The 16,406-nt window shown below is 37.3% G+C and overlaps 1 protein-coding gene across 3 annotated transcripts in view; it reads right to left on the bottom strand.

The window, feature by feature from the left end:
- Positions 1 to 16,406, bottom strand: part of ZCCHC4 (zinc finger CCHC-type containing 4) — a 46,612-nt gene that overhangs the window by 9,015 nt on the left and 21,191 nt on the right. For 2 of the 3 annotated variants that reach the window (XM_057728240.1, XM_057728239.1), the window contains exons 6-8: positions 11,037 to 11,109; positions 6,923 to 7,073; positions 5,271 to 5,371 (exon numbers count right to left, since the gene is read on the bottom strand). In XM_057728240.1, coding sequence (XP_057584223.1) covers positions 5,271 to 5,371; positions 6,923 to 7,073; positions 11,037 to 11,109 — 325 coding nt within the window. Of the gene's footprint in view, positions 1 to 932; positions 5,001 to 5,270; positions 5,372 to 6,922; positions 7,074 to 11,036; positions 11,110 to 16,406 lie in introns of those variants that run through there. The other variant, XM_057728241.1, reaches the window with a different exon arrangement.

Below are 16,406 nucleotides of genomic sequence, written 5' to 3'. Positions count from 1 at the left end.
TATCATGCCAGGAAACAAAGCTTAAATAAAACAGAGTACCTACTTGTATTTTCATAATTCCCTAAAGTGTGTTCTGTTTAATTTCAGTATATTCAAAAGATCCCAAGTGAACTCTTCAGTTCCATCAATCAACCTCTACCATAGCAATAAGGTTTTTTGGTCACACCATATTCCACGTAACCTCTTATTTTAAATATCATATGTATATATACACAGACATACACATACATATACGTGTTATTCCTCAACACTTCAAATCCATTAAATGTTTTGTGTTTATAGAATTTCACTTGTCACTTTATAATTTACAATCATTTCTCAGAAATTCCTGTCAAAACATCTTCATTTCTGAACATGAAACCAGCCTCAAAAAATACACAGTTTGGGCTTCCCTAGTTAAGAATCTGCCTGCCAATGCAGGGGACACAGGTTCGATCCCTGAGCCGGGAAGATCCCATTGAGCCGGGAAGATCCCATATGCCTCGGAGCAACTAAGCCCATGAGCCACAACTACTGAGCCTGTGCTCTAGAGCCCGTGAGCCACAACTATTGAGCCCATGTGCCGTAACTACTGAAGCCCATATGCCTAGAGCCTGTGCTCAACAGGAGAAGCCACCACAATAAGAAGTTTCACACCACAACGAAGAGTAGCCTCTGCTTTCTGCAACTAGAGAAAGCCCGTGTGCAGCAACAAAGACCCAATGTACCCAATAAATAAATAATTAAAAAAAAAACAAAAAACCCACACAGTTTTCTAAACAAGATGATTTTTTAAAAGACAGCTTAAAAAAAAAGCAAAGGTCTCTACTTTTACTTTTGTAATTAGTTTATTTATTAGCCGTCTTGGGTCTTCCTGCTGTGCATGCCCTTTCTCTAGTTGTGGCGAGCGGGGGCTACACTTCATTGCAGTGCACAGGCTTCTCACTGCAGTGGCTTCTCTTGTCGCGGAACATGGGCTCTAGGCGTGTGGGCTTCATTAGTTGTGGCACTCAGGCTCAGCAGCTGTGGCACACAGGCCTAGCTGCACCATGGCATGTGGGATCCTCCTGGACCAGGGATTGAACCCATGTCCCTGCATTGGCAGGCGGACTCTTAATCACTGCACCACCAGGAAAGTCCAAAGGTCTCTACTTTTAACAATCCAGACAAATGCCCCAGATTAAGTAGAAACAAGAGATCATAGCATGTTCAAAGTGGAAGGGAAGTGAGATGATCTAGTTCAGGTATGGTAAACACAGGACCTGAATGCCACCACTCCCTGACCCTGACCCTGACCCTGTGGCAGACATCACTAATCAATCACGCTACTCTCTGCCACTGAGCCTGGAATTCTCAACAAATTCTCCAGAAAGTCACTACTAATTTATCAAGCTTAAGTCTAAAAGTAAAACTTATCTGCCATCCCTCTTCTGGTTCAATCATTTTATTTTATAGGTAAGGAAACAAAGAGTTGGAAAGATAAAGTGACTTCCCTTAAGATTAAACAGCTTCTAAAAGGCAGTGCTAGGACTCGAACTTCTTCTGACTCTAAATCAGAATTTCTTTTCATTACCAAATCCTTTCTTTCTAATCTGCCCTTAATAAAACTCTTGGTTTTCTAGGTCTTTGATAACTATTTTATTCTGCACTCAAGTGCTTTATCACTGAAGGGTCTACATGATTTATATTTTATGAAGATCTGCAGCATTTCCACCTTCCTCTTTCCTAAAAAGTATCTCCAAAAAAGAGATTTAGTGATTTTGCTTTTTTCATGCATTGTGCCTTGGGGGCTTATAATCATCTCAGGCAAAGTCAGAAAGAAGGCCTAATCAAGGTCTGTGGGAAAAGATCGGCAGAGGGGGAGAGGAAACTTTCAAATTTTTCATTTGATGAAGGCAGCTAACATAAAAGGAAAAAAATTTACCACAAAATGAGGTTAAAGTAACAAAAGAAAAGAAAGAATGCAAAAGGCTCAGAAAGGATAATAAGTCCAGAGAATGTTTCAAAAAAAAAAAACAACAACAACAGTGGAAAAATCATCAAAGGGGAGGTACAACAAACAAGGTTTACATACACCCTAGGAGAGCTGGCAAAACCAGTTTTTCCCACTGAGCGTGTAATGGGCAGTAGTGTTCTCATCTCTAGCAGGAATCATGAAAAATGAAGATTTGTTCTGTTTTATAGGTCTTATTCTAACTCTTTTTCTAAAGAGTTGGCTTTCTCTTTACTGAAAAGACTGCTTTTCACCCTAATACGCATGGCCTAATTAGAACCTTTTCACCAATGCACTGAGTCATATAATTATTTTCAGTAAACCTGGACCTTGGAACTAGTTTGCAAAACTAAAACTACAATATTTCCAAAAGTTCTTTCCTGGGAACACAGGCTGTCTAAAGCAAATGATCACTGGTTACTCACATTAATCACGCTCATCTTGCTTTATTCTGGACCTGCCTTTTGCCTCCTCACCATTTCAAACTCTCACCCACAGTGAAAACGCATCTCTAAATGTGAATGAAACAGTCTTCTGAAGAACGATGTGTTTTGCAATTTTAATGATGTGTTTTGTGACATTAAAATTGAAGAAAAGTTTTACCCCCACCTTGGGACCATCTGAATGATGACAATATAGTGATGGTTATGACAATGTTGAGAGCAATAATTTTTGTTCTGTATTTGCTGTGTGTCAGGGACAAGGCTAATAAGCCTTTCAATGTATTATCTCAAAATATTCTTAAAGCCTTATGAGGCAGATACATTATTAGTATGCTCATTTAACAGGTAAGAGGAGTTTCAGAGAGTTAGATAAAATGCATAGGCCTAGCTAGTAAGTGACAGAACCAGCATTAAAACCTAGTTCCTTTTCAATAGGGTTGAAAGTTCATGCTCTTGGGCTTCCCTGGTGGCCCAGTGGTTAAGAATCTGCCTGCCAATGTAGGGGACACAGGTTTGAGCCCTGGTCCAGGAAGATCCCACATGCCACGGAACAACTAAGCCCATGTGCCACAACTACTGAGCCTGTGCTCTAGAGCCTGCGAGCCACAACTATTGAGCCCATGTGCTGCAACTACTGAAGCCCGTGTGCCTAGAGCCCGTGGTCCACAACAAGAGAAGCCAACGCGATGAGAAGCCTGCACACCTCAACGAAGAGTAGCCCCCGCTCGCCACAACTAGAGAAAGCCTGTGCACAGCAACAGACCCAACACAGCCAATAAATAAATAAATAAATAAATAAATAAATAAATAAATAAAACAAGTGCTGTAAGTTTAAAAAAAAAGTTCATGTTCATTCAATTATTCACTCAACATGTACAGGGTACCTACTATATGCCAAAGATTGTACAGGATGATTATTCACTGTCAAAGGCAGCAGTGCTCCTAGAAACCAGAAAAATAGTTTACTTAGCTAACATCTTTAGGATACGGCAGATATCTCTGCACTGCAAATGTCCACATTAGAAGCATCCTTCAGATAAGAAACAGAAAACTGGATGCCCTAAAAAGGAAAATAAACCAGCTTTGAGAAGCTATATGGTATGGTTTTGCCTAAAGCAGAGCTCAAGAAGTCAAGGTTAAAATGACTTGTGCCACACACTTTTGGAAAGGAACTTGTTAATATGGTTCAAGAGCCATAAAAAAGTCCATTAAATTTGATAACTTCTGTAATTCTATTTTAGTTTTGGAAATTTATTTTAAGGGAGTTACATAAAATATGGAAAAATTATATGAATAAAAGATGTTTATGACAGTGTTATTTATAGCACCTTAAAGGTGGAAGCAACCTCTAAGTCCAAAAAGAAGAGAATGATAACATAGCCTATTAATAAAATAATTTACTTATTAAAAGCATAAGATTACGTACCTACATTTTAAAATATACACTTATATAAGGCACTGTGAAGAAAGCAGAATTAAAATTCATCTGCTATGATTATACGTAAAAGTGCTTTTTTTTAAAAAAAGACTGGAAGTGAGCACAGCTGACCCTTGAACACACGGTTCGAAGTGCACAGGTCCACTTATACGTGGACCTTTTTTCAATGGTAAATACTGAACCAAAGTTGGTTGAATCCACAGATGCGACACCGCAGATATGGAGAAACCTTGCAGACAGAGGGCTGATTATAAGTTATACACCGATTTTCAACTGCACCCCTAACCTTCCTGTTGTTCAAGAGTCAACTGTACTTCAAAATTATAACATTTGCTATTTGGGGTAGAATCACAGGTAGGATCTGTCCCCTCATTTCTGACAGCACTGTTTCTTTCATTATTTCTAAATAATTTTCATAACAGTGTATATCTTCAAAACTAGAAAGATTAGAACCAAGTGCTACAGGGAATTATACCCATTATCTTGTAATAACATATAATGGAACATAATCTGCAAAAATACTGAATCACTATGCTGTATACCTGAAACTAACACACAATACTGTAAATCAACTACACTTCAATTAGAAAAAAAAAGAACCAAGTGCTACCTTGGAACAACGACTGAAGACATTTACAGTTCTGGGGCTGAAAAGCCTTAATCACAGGCTAGTCCATTGCTCAGAAAAATCAAACAGAAAACTGTCATTACAGAAAAGAGGAAGCAGTGCCCACCTGGTGACCACACATAGTGATAGCAACAACAGGGTTAACCTCAGAACCCAAGGAAATGAATCCAGGAGAGTGGACACTGGAGCAGAACAAGTTGAAGGACAGGGATGCAAAGGAGGGGGTCTAGTCAGTCTGCCCGGAATCAGCACACCCACACCTCAGCATCCCTGCTTCTCTGACACGCCACAACCTTGGGCACACCCCTCCTGAGAGCTCCTGGCAACCTCTGAGCAGCAAAGTAAAGTGTCATGGTGTTCCACCCACCAGAAAAAGCGACTTACTTCTCTGCAACCTCTGAACAGAGAAAACCCGTGTTCATGATGATGACCCTGGGGTGCTGCACAATCTTCTGGTGATGATGAAAGATTAGATCATTTGGTCTAAACCTGGCTGCAGTTCAGAATCACCTGCGAAGCCTGGCAAAATATTTTTTCTTAGGGCTTTACCTTCTGATTTTGATTTAGTAGGTTTATTTTGGTACCTAAGAATCTGTATTTTTAATAAACACCCTAAAGATTACAGACATTTAGGAACCACTGCACTAAGTTACATATGATACAGTTTCAGTGTTTCATATAGCTTATAGGCTTGCATTTACTAAAACTGAAGGATAGTCTTATCAGAATATTTATTTAAGTAGAATATCCACTCCCCAACCATGCCAGAACACAGAATATTTACTATACCTGGTAATCCAGCATGCAGAAGCTTGGGAAAAACTGACAAATCCGGGATTCAAAAAAATAGGGGAAAATCCAGAATATGGGTAGTTCTTTGTGACTTTTATCTAATGGATCACAATAAAGAGAAAAGAAAATAAGAAACTGATATTAAAGAAAAAAATAAAGTAGAAAGCTATTACTGACAAACATATGGTATTGGGAGAAACTGTAATCCTTCAATACATTTAAATCATACAAAAGGAGAGACGATTTACCACAGTACCAGTTACAACTTGACCTTTCCAAAAAGTCAATGGAAACATTCTTTTATATCTAAACACAGCTACACAGGGTATGTAAAAATTCTCTTTACATGCATATCACTGTAGTCTAGGTAAAGGCAAAGATATTACAAAAAAAGTGGGAAATAAATGAGCATCACTTTGAAGCACAAAGGTGATAGTGATACGGTGGAAGGAATCCTGGACCAGAAGGCAGAAGGCCCGAGGTCTGAATCCTAGCTCTGCCATAACTCACTATGCCAGTTTCCAGGGTGAATCTGTCTTTTCTGAGTCATGGAAGATTCTTATGAACAATTTTATCCAAAGTAATTTCTATGAGAGACAGGGGGCACAACTATTATTTACAGAGCACCTGATATAGACTGAACACAATGCTAGGTACTTTCTGCATGTTACCTCCTTACAATGACCCCTGGAGTTAGATATGAATACAGTAATCTCATTTTACAGATGGGGAAACTGAACCTGCAAAATTTAAGTAATCTGTCAAAATTCATGCAGCTAATAAGCAGCAGACCTGTATGCAAGCTCACAAAGCTTTTTATTGCTTCCCCAACAACGACTTTATCCATTGTGATAAGGAGACTCCAGAACCAAAAATAAGTGGAACAGCTAGCACTGAGTCGTGTTTCAGAGTTCGTCTGCACCCTGTCCCCAAGCACACTATTCACCCAGCACAGTTAATGGAGAAGCGTGGTCACAAATTCCTGACACCTGTATTTACCAACATGCAGGCTGGAAACTGAAAAGTGACCGTACTAATTAGATAATTACATAAAATACTCTGAAGTCCTGAGCCATTTTAAGCTGAATATCCTCTACTCATTAACCCAGTTCTAGGGTTAGGTATCCAAGTGTCACTGATGACCACATTCAGGCTACTGGATGGCCAATCTTCCCACACAAAGCTTGGCACAGTTTAGAACTGTGGCCCAGAGGTTGGGTGCCCTCCTAGAGTTTTGGGCAAGGCTTTCGGAAGAGATTTTGAAATGTAAGGTCCGTGAGGGCAAAGATAAGTGTCTGTCTTGTTCACCATTCGATTCCCAGCACCTTAACAGTACCTGGAACACAGTGGCCATTTAGGAAATATTTACTGAATAAATGCCAACAGTTTCACTGCTATTCTTCATAATGTCTCCTTATGCCCACCAAAAAACAAATACTTTATCTATGAGCTGTTTTTAAAATACATGATTAGAATAATACGTGTATCAAGATGATAAAGTTATTATCAAATAAGCCTATTTTTTAAAAAGAAGAGGACGCAAGATGTACATTTTATCAGTGCTCTGATTCACTGAGCTCTGCTAATATTTGACAGGAAGTAAATACCTAGATACATGTTTATTTTGCAGTAAGTAATAAATTACACACCTTCACTTTGACCTTCTTTCCACATAGCAATTAACTTCTTGAATGTAACAGCCAGAGGTTCAACCAAGCCACCAAAAGGAGGATCTGTCACCATAATGACTCCTTCACCTTTATCTTCCTGTAAAAACGTTCTGCATACTTCAAGGGCAGCCTGGGACAAACAGAAATTCATTTCTAAATTAGGACTAGAGGGAGGCACTTCATCCTATTGGGAGGAGAATGCATTAGGCTCAGTCTCACTCTTCGTACTGAACTTCACCCATCCTGCCACCCCAGAGTCCCTCAGTGACATCCTGAAGCCTCTCTCATTCAGCCCCTGTAAGATTTTATCTTTGGGTTCCTTGATAAGTGGTTTTTAAAATTGCAAATTCAAACACCATCACTATCAGAGGACTACACATTTCAAATGGTTACATTAAAAAACTAAATTTAGTAACCTAAAAGAGAGAAACTCATTACCCATGAGGACTATCTAAAATGCTAAATTCAATTCAACAAACAGAATCAGGGACTGTGCCAAACACTGGAGACACAAAGACGAATAAGACATATTTTTTCCTGTCTGGTTTGTCCACCACCATAAGTTCAGTTTAATAAAAGCCACAAGTTACCAGTTAAACATGCACATGTTTTTGAGTGCCAGGTAAATGACAGGCATATTTGAACATGCAAAGTAAATAAATGAAAGTTCACAAACAAAGCTTATCCAGCCCATGAAACCATGCTATTAACACATTTTCCCAACAAATTGATTGAAGTATTTTTAATAATTGCAAAGTTAACATTAAAAACTGTCTAGGGTATTTATCACTTTTTGCTTTGGGAGAAGTCAATAAGAGACAGACCTATAATATTAGCTCTAATCTACTGACTTTGCAGTTGCTTTCAAGTACTCACCTATAAAAGCAAATCAATGCTTACAGTATACAAAATGGCAGAAGATTTGAAAGCTTAATGGCATTTAAACTTTAATAAACCTACATGTACTTTATAATAAAACATATATTGTTCTACCACTAAATCAACTTAGAGGACCCAACTAATGAAAAGGAAAAAAATCACAACATCCTAAATCCCTTTTCTCTGGTAAAGTCTTTATTAACTTCCTCCTGGAAGTCCTACAGCGAAGGATGGTGTCAAGAAGGTTAATCATTTTTCAAGTGCTGCCTGGCACCTCCTTAACCGGCCTACACGAACAAGGACTAACAGTACAGGTGAAGTTATTGAAAAACCTTCAGATTCCTTAGAGTAAATCAACTATACTCTAATAAAAATTTTAAAAATAAATTAATTAAAATTCCTTAGAGTTAAAAGTAGAAAAAAAAGGAAATAAGTAAGTGAACAAGGCCTGAACTCTTAACCAAATTTAAAAAAAACATTAAAGAACACCTTGCCAGGTAAGAATCAACGGTGGGATGTCCCGTCCAGAGCTGCCGAGGGTCCTAATGTTGACCACTTTTGGGAAACAGACGCTTGCCTGTGCCACCAAGGTTGACAGCAACTTAACTCTTTTCTTCATCTCAGTCATCACTAAAAAAGTGCTCAGCATCTTAAATAGCTACCCTCTGTACACACTTTAACCACCTTTACCAATAAGGCACATGACATTTTTTATTACCCAAAGGACTATATTATTTGCTATGAAAAAATCCTGTGTAGAAAACTCCTGCTTTTTTAATGCAGTGAACTGTGAAGAGCTTCTGTGCAGTGGCAGAGGCTTAGATCCTCAAAGGCACATGGTATCTCAAAGGCTTACATGCCTTCACAGACAGGCACCTAGCAGACACGTAAATACTTTGGTGATTGATTAGTAGATGGTAATCTCTACTGAAAACCTGGACTGTGTAAGTAGGTAGAAAAGGGGCAGATAGTAAAATCATTAAACAATAGTTTCTGTCGATCATTCTCTACAGTTGCAGTGCTATTTAGAGGCCGCTCCTAAAATACAGAGAAAGGAGAGCCTGAGCTGGATGACGGTTTTCTTCTGGGAAAGAGAAAGTGGAGCTCAGTCTTGGCAGCTTATTCCAACCATTATTCTAGAAATTTGTAAGGTAATTCTATAAACTCTCAAACTTACATAGAATTTCCTAGAGGCTACTTACGTGTTACTTTCTTAACATAAATGAAATTGCTAGCCAACTATTAGGTATTTAAATGTAATCTTACTCTTGTCTTTATTGTTCAAAATAAAAAGCAAAATCATGGTCTGGTATTAAAAACAAATAAACAAATACCTGACCCATGACTGCAGCATCAAGCAGTAATATAAGCTCAGTTCCTTCCTCATCTGTGTCACCAGCGCGGACAGCCCCCCGAGCTCAAGGCCCCACAGTTTCAAGAGACCACACTGGACACTTGCACGTCGATGTTCTGCCGGACCCACAGACTCAACATTTCCAAACATCACTTCCAGACTTCCCTACTCTCTGTTTTGAGGAATGAAAGATGAATCCAGGTCACGGCCCCATGTCATCTTTGACTTCTCACCCGGCACACTTATCACCAAGTCTTTTTTTTCTCAAATTGAGGTATAATTGACATATCACATTATATTATTTTCAGGTGTACACATAGTAATTACACCAAGTCTTCTGGTTTCCATCTGTGAAATGCCTTCAGAATGCACTTCTCTCCTCTCTCTTCCCCACTGTCACTTTCCCAGGTGAGAAGCTCTTCATCAATTGTTAAGTGATCTTTCAGTTCCTCATTCTCCTCCATGCTCACCTAATCGGTTCTCAAATTCCAGTGACTATCAACCACATAAATCCTTTGGGAAACAGTGAAATCTAATTCTAACTGCTATTTACTTCAATACTTGGTTTTCATAGCTTTCACTGCTGAAAAGTATGTATCCCAATGCTAGTGGATTCTGATGGAAGGAGCACATCGCTGACTATCCTTACTAAACCAGGGGTCTCATTTTTCAGTCCCAACCGACAACTTAGAATCTATTTTCATTTCCTGAATGCTCAGTGTTTAGTGTTGCTTGGCTTTCATTCTATCATTAGCTAATAGCTTAAAGCACAATATATACTTAAACATGGCTCACAATTCTTTAAAAAACTGATATATACACATATATGTATGGGTATGCTTCAAGGAGTCGTGATAATTTCAAACATTTTTGGCCAACCTCCTTTCATGTGTGATTACTTGGTTGGTTATAGATTTTATTTTGTAATGGGAAGAACAAAGAGCTCAAATTAGGAGTAGAAATATCAGCTCTGCTACATTGTTTATTCACAATGATGTTATTAATATCATACTGAAAGAAGTTTTTTTAAGCCACTCTCCTTTTTTTTAAAGGTTTTTTTATTTTAAGAGTAGATTTATGTTTACACAAAAATTGAAAGGAAGGCACCGAGATATCCCAGATACCCTCTGCCCCACACACGGATAACCTCACCCACTGTCAACAGCACCCACCAGATTGGGACATTTGTTAAAAGTGATGAACCTAAACTGACACATCATCATCACCCAGAGTTCATAGACTGGGGTTAACTCTCGACTCTGTCTATTTTTTAAGGATTAGTTTAGTAAAACTGTACATTCCCTTAACTGGGTCATGAAATTTATCAGGGAGGCAGACACCAAACAACTAACCACAGAATTATTTAATTACAATATCATAAATCTACAAAGGAGAACTTGACCCTGTCTGAGGGTTGGGGAGGCTGGAAAAAGTAACTTGGAACAGGGTTCTGAAGGATGAGGTGAAGTTAACAAGGCAAAGAGAGAGCAAAAGACGGAAGGAACAGCATGAACAACAGCCCCTGTGGTGGAAAGGCCAGTGTGCGATGAAGGTCCTGTGTCCTGAACACAAACAGCAAAGCAGCAATAGGGAGAGGACAGGCTACAGAGTGGCAGGGGCCAGATCACACAAAGCTACGCGGGTCTTGGTGAGAAAGGAGCTCTTCACCCAAGAAGCCATGAAAAGTCATAAAAGACAAAGAACGTGATCACCTCTAGACGCTCAATATGCACTCAGCGCATGAACAAAAATGAATACCAGCAAATGGTGGGACAGCCACCATTAGCTCTTGCAGGTCCCTAGAAGAATAATGAAAAAAATACAATAAAAGAAGAAAGAAATAATGGTCATAATTCTTACCTTTCCATCAAAGAAGTGATGGTTAAACATGTTATAATGGCAAAAACTATCTTCCATATAAAACTGTGAATACCTGTAAAACAATTTGTTTATTACTGTAGTTACTTGTCTGGTCATAGTTATACAGCAAATAAATGTGAGCTAAATTTTAAAACTATGAAATCACACATTTAATAAAGTCAATTTCATCATCCTTCAGTTTTCTGAAGTAAAGAATACTTTCCCAAAATCTCAAGAAGTCAGCAATAGTGGATGAATAACAAACTTAAATTACGGTCCCAAGTTGAATAAACCAGTGGCAAAACTACAGAACACTCATATATAAAAAACACTCATATATAAAAATCTTCTGTGGACCAGAAGATTATATATAATCATGTTCCTGATAGATTATTATGCAACTTAAGCTCGAGATGGACTGGCAATTAAAATACATCTCTCATAGTTAATAATTTTAAGGAAAATACTGAATCAACATTTCTCCTCAACAGCTGCCAATTATTTTCTTCTGTGGTTAACAAAAAAAGGTATTCAATACAGTTTTTCTTGTCTATTGCAAATTAGCTTAATAATATATGCTTCTCAATATGTAAGAAAAAGAAGTATGTACATTTCATATTTACTGAATTAGTGTCAGGAAAGAGGATATTTCTTTACTGATTGAATCATTTTATTCTTCTAACATAGTACTTTAAAATGTAATCAGTAATGAATGAGACTACCAGCTTTGGGTATTAACATTTTATAAATTTTTGCTAATTTACTAGGCAAAATTCATACCACATTATGGCTTAAATTTGCATTTATTTGATTTCTTACAAGATTGGGTTTTCCTTATTCCTAAATTTTATTTGTACTGCCTATCTCTGTTTTCCTCATTTATGTCTATGGGCCTTAATGTCTTCCTTGCTGATTTCTGATTTTTTTTTTGTATAATATAGAAACCTCTTTTATCTCAATAGGATTTTGAACTTCTACAGTTTTGTCATAAACAATTCACATATGAACCACACCGTCCTTCTATAGAATTCATAACCTAGTGGAAAGACTGAAAAAAAAGTCAGGGACATATCTTTACTACACAACTTCTTTAACCAAACAGCGGCACTTCTTTGCTTCTACTTCTACTCGCAGTTATTCATTACTGTCTATAACTGATCATTCATCACTGTCTATAACCATGCTGAGTATTGAATACAATGGACAAGCCTAGTTTATCCTCTTCCTATTACACTGTGGCTAAGGGTACAGCTCTACATACAGTCAGGTGGTCTGGTTTCAAACTCTGGGTCTCTCACTTATTAACTGTGTAATCTTAGTAAGTTGTTTAACCTATGTGAGCCCCAGTTTCTTCATTCACAAAATGGGAAACAGTTTCTATAATACCTCATAGGATTTGGTAAGAATAAATAAGGTATGTAAAGTACTTAATACAATGCCAGCTACAAAGCATATACTGAAATGTCAGGTATCATTATTTTAATAAATACCAGCTATGAAGATATATGTTTCAGTGTCTCTAATATTAGGGAATTGTGTTTATGCCCAATCAAAATTTCTCCTCCTATAATCTAAATCTGTTTCTTGTTGTTCTGTGGAGATGGAAGAACAGCTGTTAGCCATTCTCACTACAATATCCCTTAACATCATTTAAGATACTGTTAGTACATCTGCTGATTTCAAAAAACAAATTTGCCCTGAAGAAATAAACAGAAGGTTTGGATAAATGAAAAATATTTAAACTATTAAACTATGTAACTTAAGGAACATTCAAAAAAAACTGTGGGACAATGTAAATTACCATTAATAAACAAATGTCTTCCTCTTTAACTAAATCCCAAATAGCTGATAATACAGCTATATCAGTTATTTAATTTATACATATACATTAATACTTTTACAGTTGTGGATCAACCATCATTTGAGGGTGTTCTCTCATGCATTGCTCTGTGTGAGCAAAGGAAAATACGATTCCTTTTTAAATATATTTCTGCCCCCTCCATTTATTTTCATTGCTTCATGACGCAATAGTCTTTTTTTTTAAATGAAAAAAAAATTATTTACATAAAATTCAGCATAGCACACCTGCCCAAAATGTTCTGGGCAGCAGTGGGCAGAGCCAGAGAGAAAAAAGTCAAGATTTCAGATCTAAGTTTCCATCAAACACAGCAAGGAAGCAAAATTATTCATATCTTAAATTATAAAAAAATCACTCAACATTACGTTCTTAAAATGAAAGTGGCCACAAAGAATTATTCTCTCCATTGAATAAGGCAAACAAAAGCAATCAGAAATGCATGCACTTGAAAACTGCTCAAAAGGACATTCATTTAATTTGGTCATTCATTCTCTTTAAATAAGAGTCAGTTACCAAGTATGAAACATGTTCTACACACAGGAAATGTAATCAAGAGCTGAATAAAATTAGTTCATGAAATGAGCCTAAGAAATTCATTTTTTTGACACAACTTTATTTGGATGATAGTTTGCCAAACAGAGTTTCTTATCTTTCATGCTAAAATTAGAGCATATAGAAATCCATCTTAGCAAATGTTAACTTCATATCTTAGACCCCCAGAAAAGGACATTTGCCACACATCTACATAGAGCACTGGAGTTGAGGCAGTTCTCTGCAGCCTTGCACAGACCTTATGTAGGGCAACTACAAGCCAAAGTCAAAGTGCCAGAAGGAAATATTCACTACCACTTTATACCACAAAGGAATGTTTCCCTGATTTAACTGTGGTCCTTGTGAGAAATCTGAACCAACCCCACACTCCATCAGAGTGTAAATACAGGCAACAGGCTGAGTTCATTCTGGCTACTAACATATGTCAATAAACCATCTCTATCTTAGCAACCAATTTTGATCTTTTACAGAACCAACTCAGAAACAGAGTAGCTATCAAAGAAGTTAAGCTAGGATACCACAGTACTACACCTTCAGCTTTTGTCTTCAACACACACAAACAGGTTTATAGACATAGAAAGAAAAAAAGCATCCATGTATTCCATAGGTTATAAAACAACTTTATCCACATCCCCTACTTCCTACTCTGACCAGGGGATTTCAACTACAGGCTCAAGAAAGGTAACACTACAAGGCACAGCATTTAAGGCAAACAAGCTAAAGGGCCATATAAATCTTTCAAATTAAAAGAAAATTAGGTAAGATGCAAAGAATTCCGGAGAATGGTGCTCAACGACATGAATGTACTTCACTTACCCAACACTACTGAACTACACAGTTAAAACCTGGTTAACATGGTAAATTTTATATTTACTATGTGTATTTTATTGCAATTTTTTCCCAGATCTTTATTGGAGTATAACTGCTTTACACTGTTTTGCTAGTTTCCACTGCTGTACAACAAAGTGAATCAGCTGTATTTATACATATTCCCTCCCTCTTGAGCCTCCCTCCCACCCTCTAGGTCATCACCAATCATCAAGGTGATCTCCCTGTGTTATTCAGTTGCAATTTAAAAAAAAAACCAAGTAAACAGGGCAGTAGCAATGAACAATACAAAATAAAATTTAAAAAAACAGTTTAATTTACAATAGCAACAAAAAATGTTTAGGAACAAACTTAACAAAAGAAGTGAAGTCCTGCACACTGAAAATTACAAAATACTGTTTAAAGAAATTAAAGAATATCTAAATAAATGGAAAGACATCTCATACTCATGAACCATAACACTTACTAGTAAGGTGAATATAATCCACAAATTGATCTACAAATTCAACACAATCCCTTTAAAAAGCCCAGCTGGCTTTTTTGTAGAAACTGACAAGATAATTCTAAAATTCAAACAGAAGTACAAGGAACCCACAATCTCCAAAACAATCTTGAAAAAAAATTAAGTTGAAAGACTCACACTTTACAATTTCACAACTCACTACAAAGCAAAAATAATCAAGATTGCATGGGACTGGCATAAGGATAGACATAGATCAATGGAATAGAATTTAGAGAGTCTACAAATAAATCCATACATTTATGGTCATTTGATTTTCAATAAGGTTCCAAGACCATTTAATGGGAAAAGAATAATCATTTTAACAAATGGTGCCAAGACAACTGGATATCCACATGCAAAGAATGAAGTTGGACCCCTACCTCACACCATACATAAAAATTACTCAAGAGAAATCAATGACCTAAATGTAAAACCTAAATTAAAAACTCTTAGAAGAAAACAAGTGTAAATATTCATGACTTTGAATTAGGCAATAGTTTCTTGGTATGATACCTAAAACACAAGCAACCAAAGAAAACAGAATAACTGGACTCCATCAAAAGTGAAAAGACAACCCACAGAATGGGAGAAAGTATTTATGAATTAGGTATCTGATAAGGATCTAGTATCCAGAATATATTAAGAACTCTTACAATTCAACAATAAGAAGACAAATAACCAATATAAAAAATGGGCAAAGGACCAAATTAGACATTTTCCAAAAATATAAACAATTGGTCATAAGCACATGAAAAGATGCTCAATATCATTAGCCACCAATAAAATGTAAAACAAACCACAACGAGACACTACTTCAAAAAGACAGACAAAGCAAGTGTTGGCGAGGATGTGGAGAAATTGGAACTCTCATACACTGCTTCTGGGAAAGTAAAATAGTGCAGTCATCTTGGAAAACAGTTTGGGAGTCCCTCAAGAAGTGAAACATAGAATTACCACACGACCAAGCAATTCTACTCCTAGGTATATACCTCCTATGGCCTCAGTTGTGTCGCTCCAACCCCAAACTCATATACTGAAATGCTAATCCCTCAGTTATTTCAAAAGGTAATTATATTTTAAGAGAGAGCCTTTAAAGAGGTAATTAGGACTTCCTAGGTGGCGCAGTGGGTAGGAATCCGCCTGCCAATGCAGGGGACATGGGTTCGAGCCCCGCCCCGGGAGGATACCACATGCCACGGAGCAGCTAAGACCGTGTGCCACAACTGTTGAGCCTGTGCTCTAGAGCCCGTGAGCCACAACTATTGAACCCATGTGCCGCAACTACTGAAGCCCATGTGCCTGGAGCCCGTGCTCTGCAACAAGAGAGGCCACCACAATGAGAGGCCCACGTGCCACAATGAAGAGTAGCCCCCACTCTCAACAACTAGAGAAAGCCCGTGTGCAGCAACGAAGACCCAGCACAGCCAATTAAATAAAAAATAAATAAATAAATAAATAAAGAGGTAATTAATTTTATGCATTTATCCTTTTTAACTTTTTTTAATTGAAATATAATTGATGTACAATATTATGTTAGTTTCATGTGTACTAAGAGGTGATTAAGTTAAAATGAGGTCATTAGGGTGGGCCCCAATGTGTATGACTGGTGTCCTTATAAGAAGAGGAAATC

The sequence above is a fragment of the Hippopotamus amphibius genome, chromosome 3 (genome assembly GCF_030028045.1).
Source record: "Hippopotamus amphibius kiboko isolate mHipAmp2 chromosome 3, mHipAmp2.hap2, whole genome shotgun sequence".
Taxonomy (NCBI): Eukaryota; Metazoa; Chordata; class Mammalia; order Artiodactyla; family Hippopotamidae; genus Hippopotamus; species Hippopotamus amphibius.
This window is presented reverse-complemented; position numbering and strand designations above follow the sequence as displayed.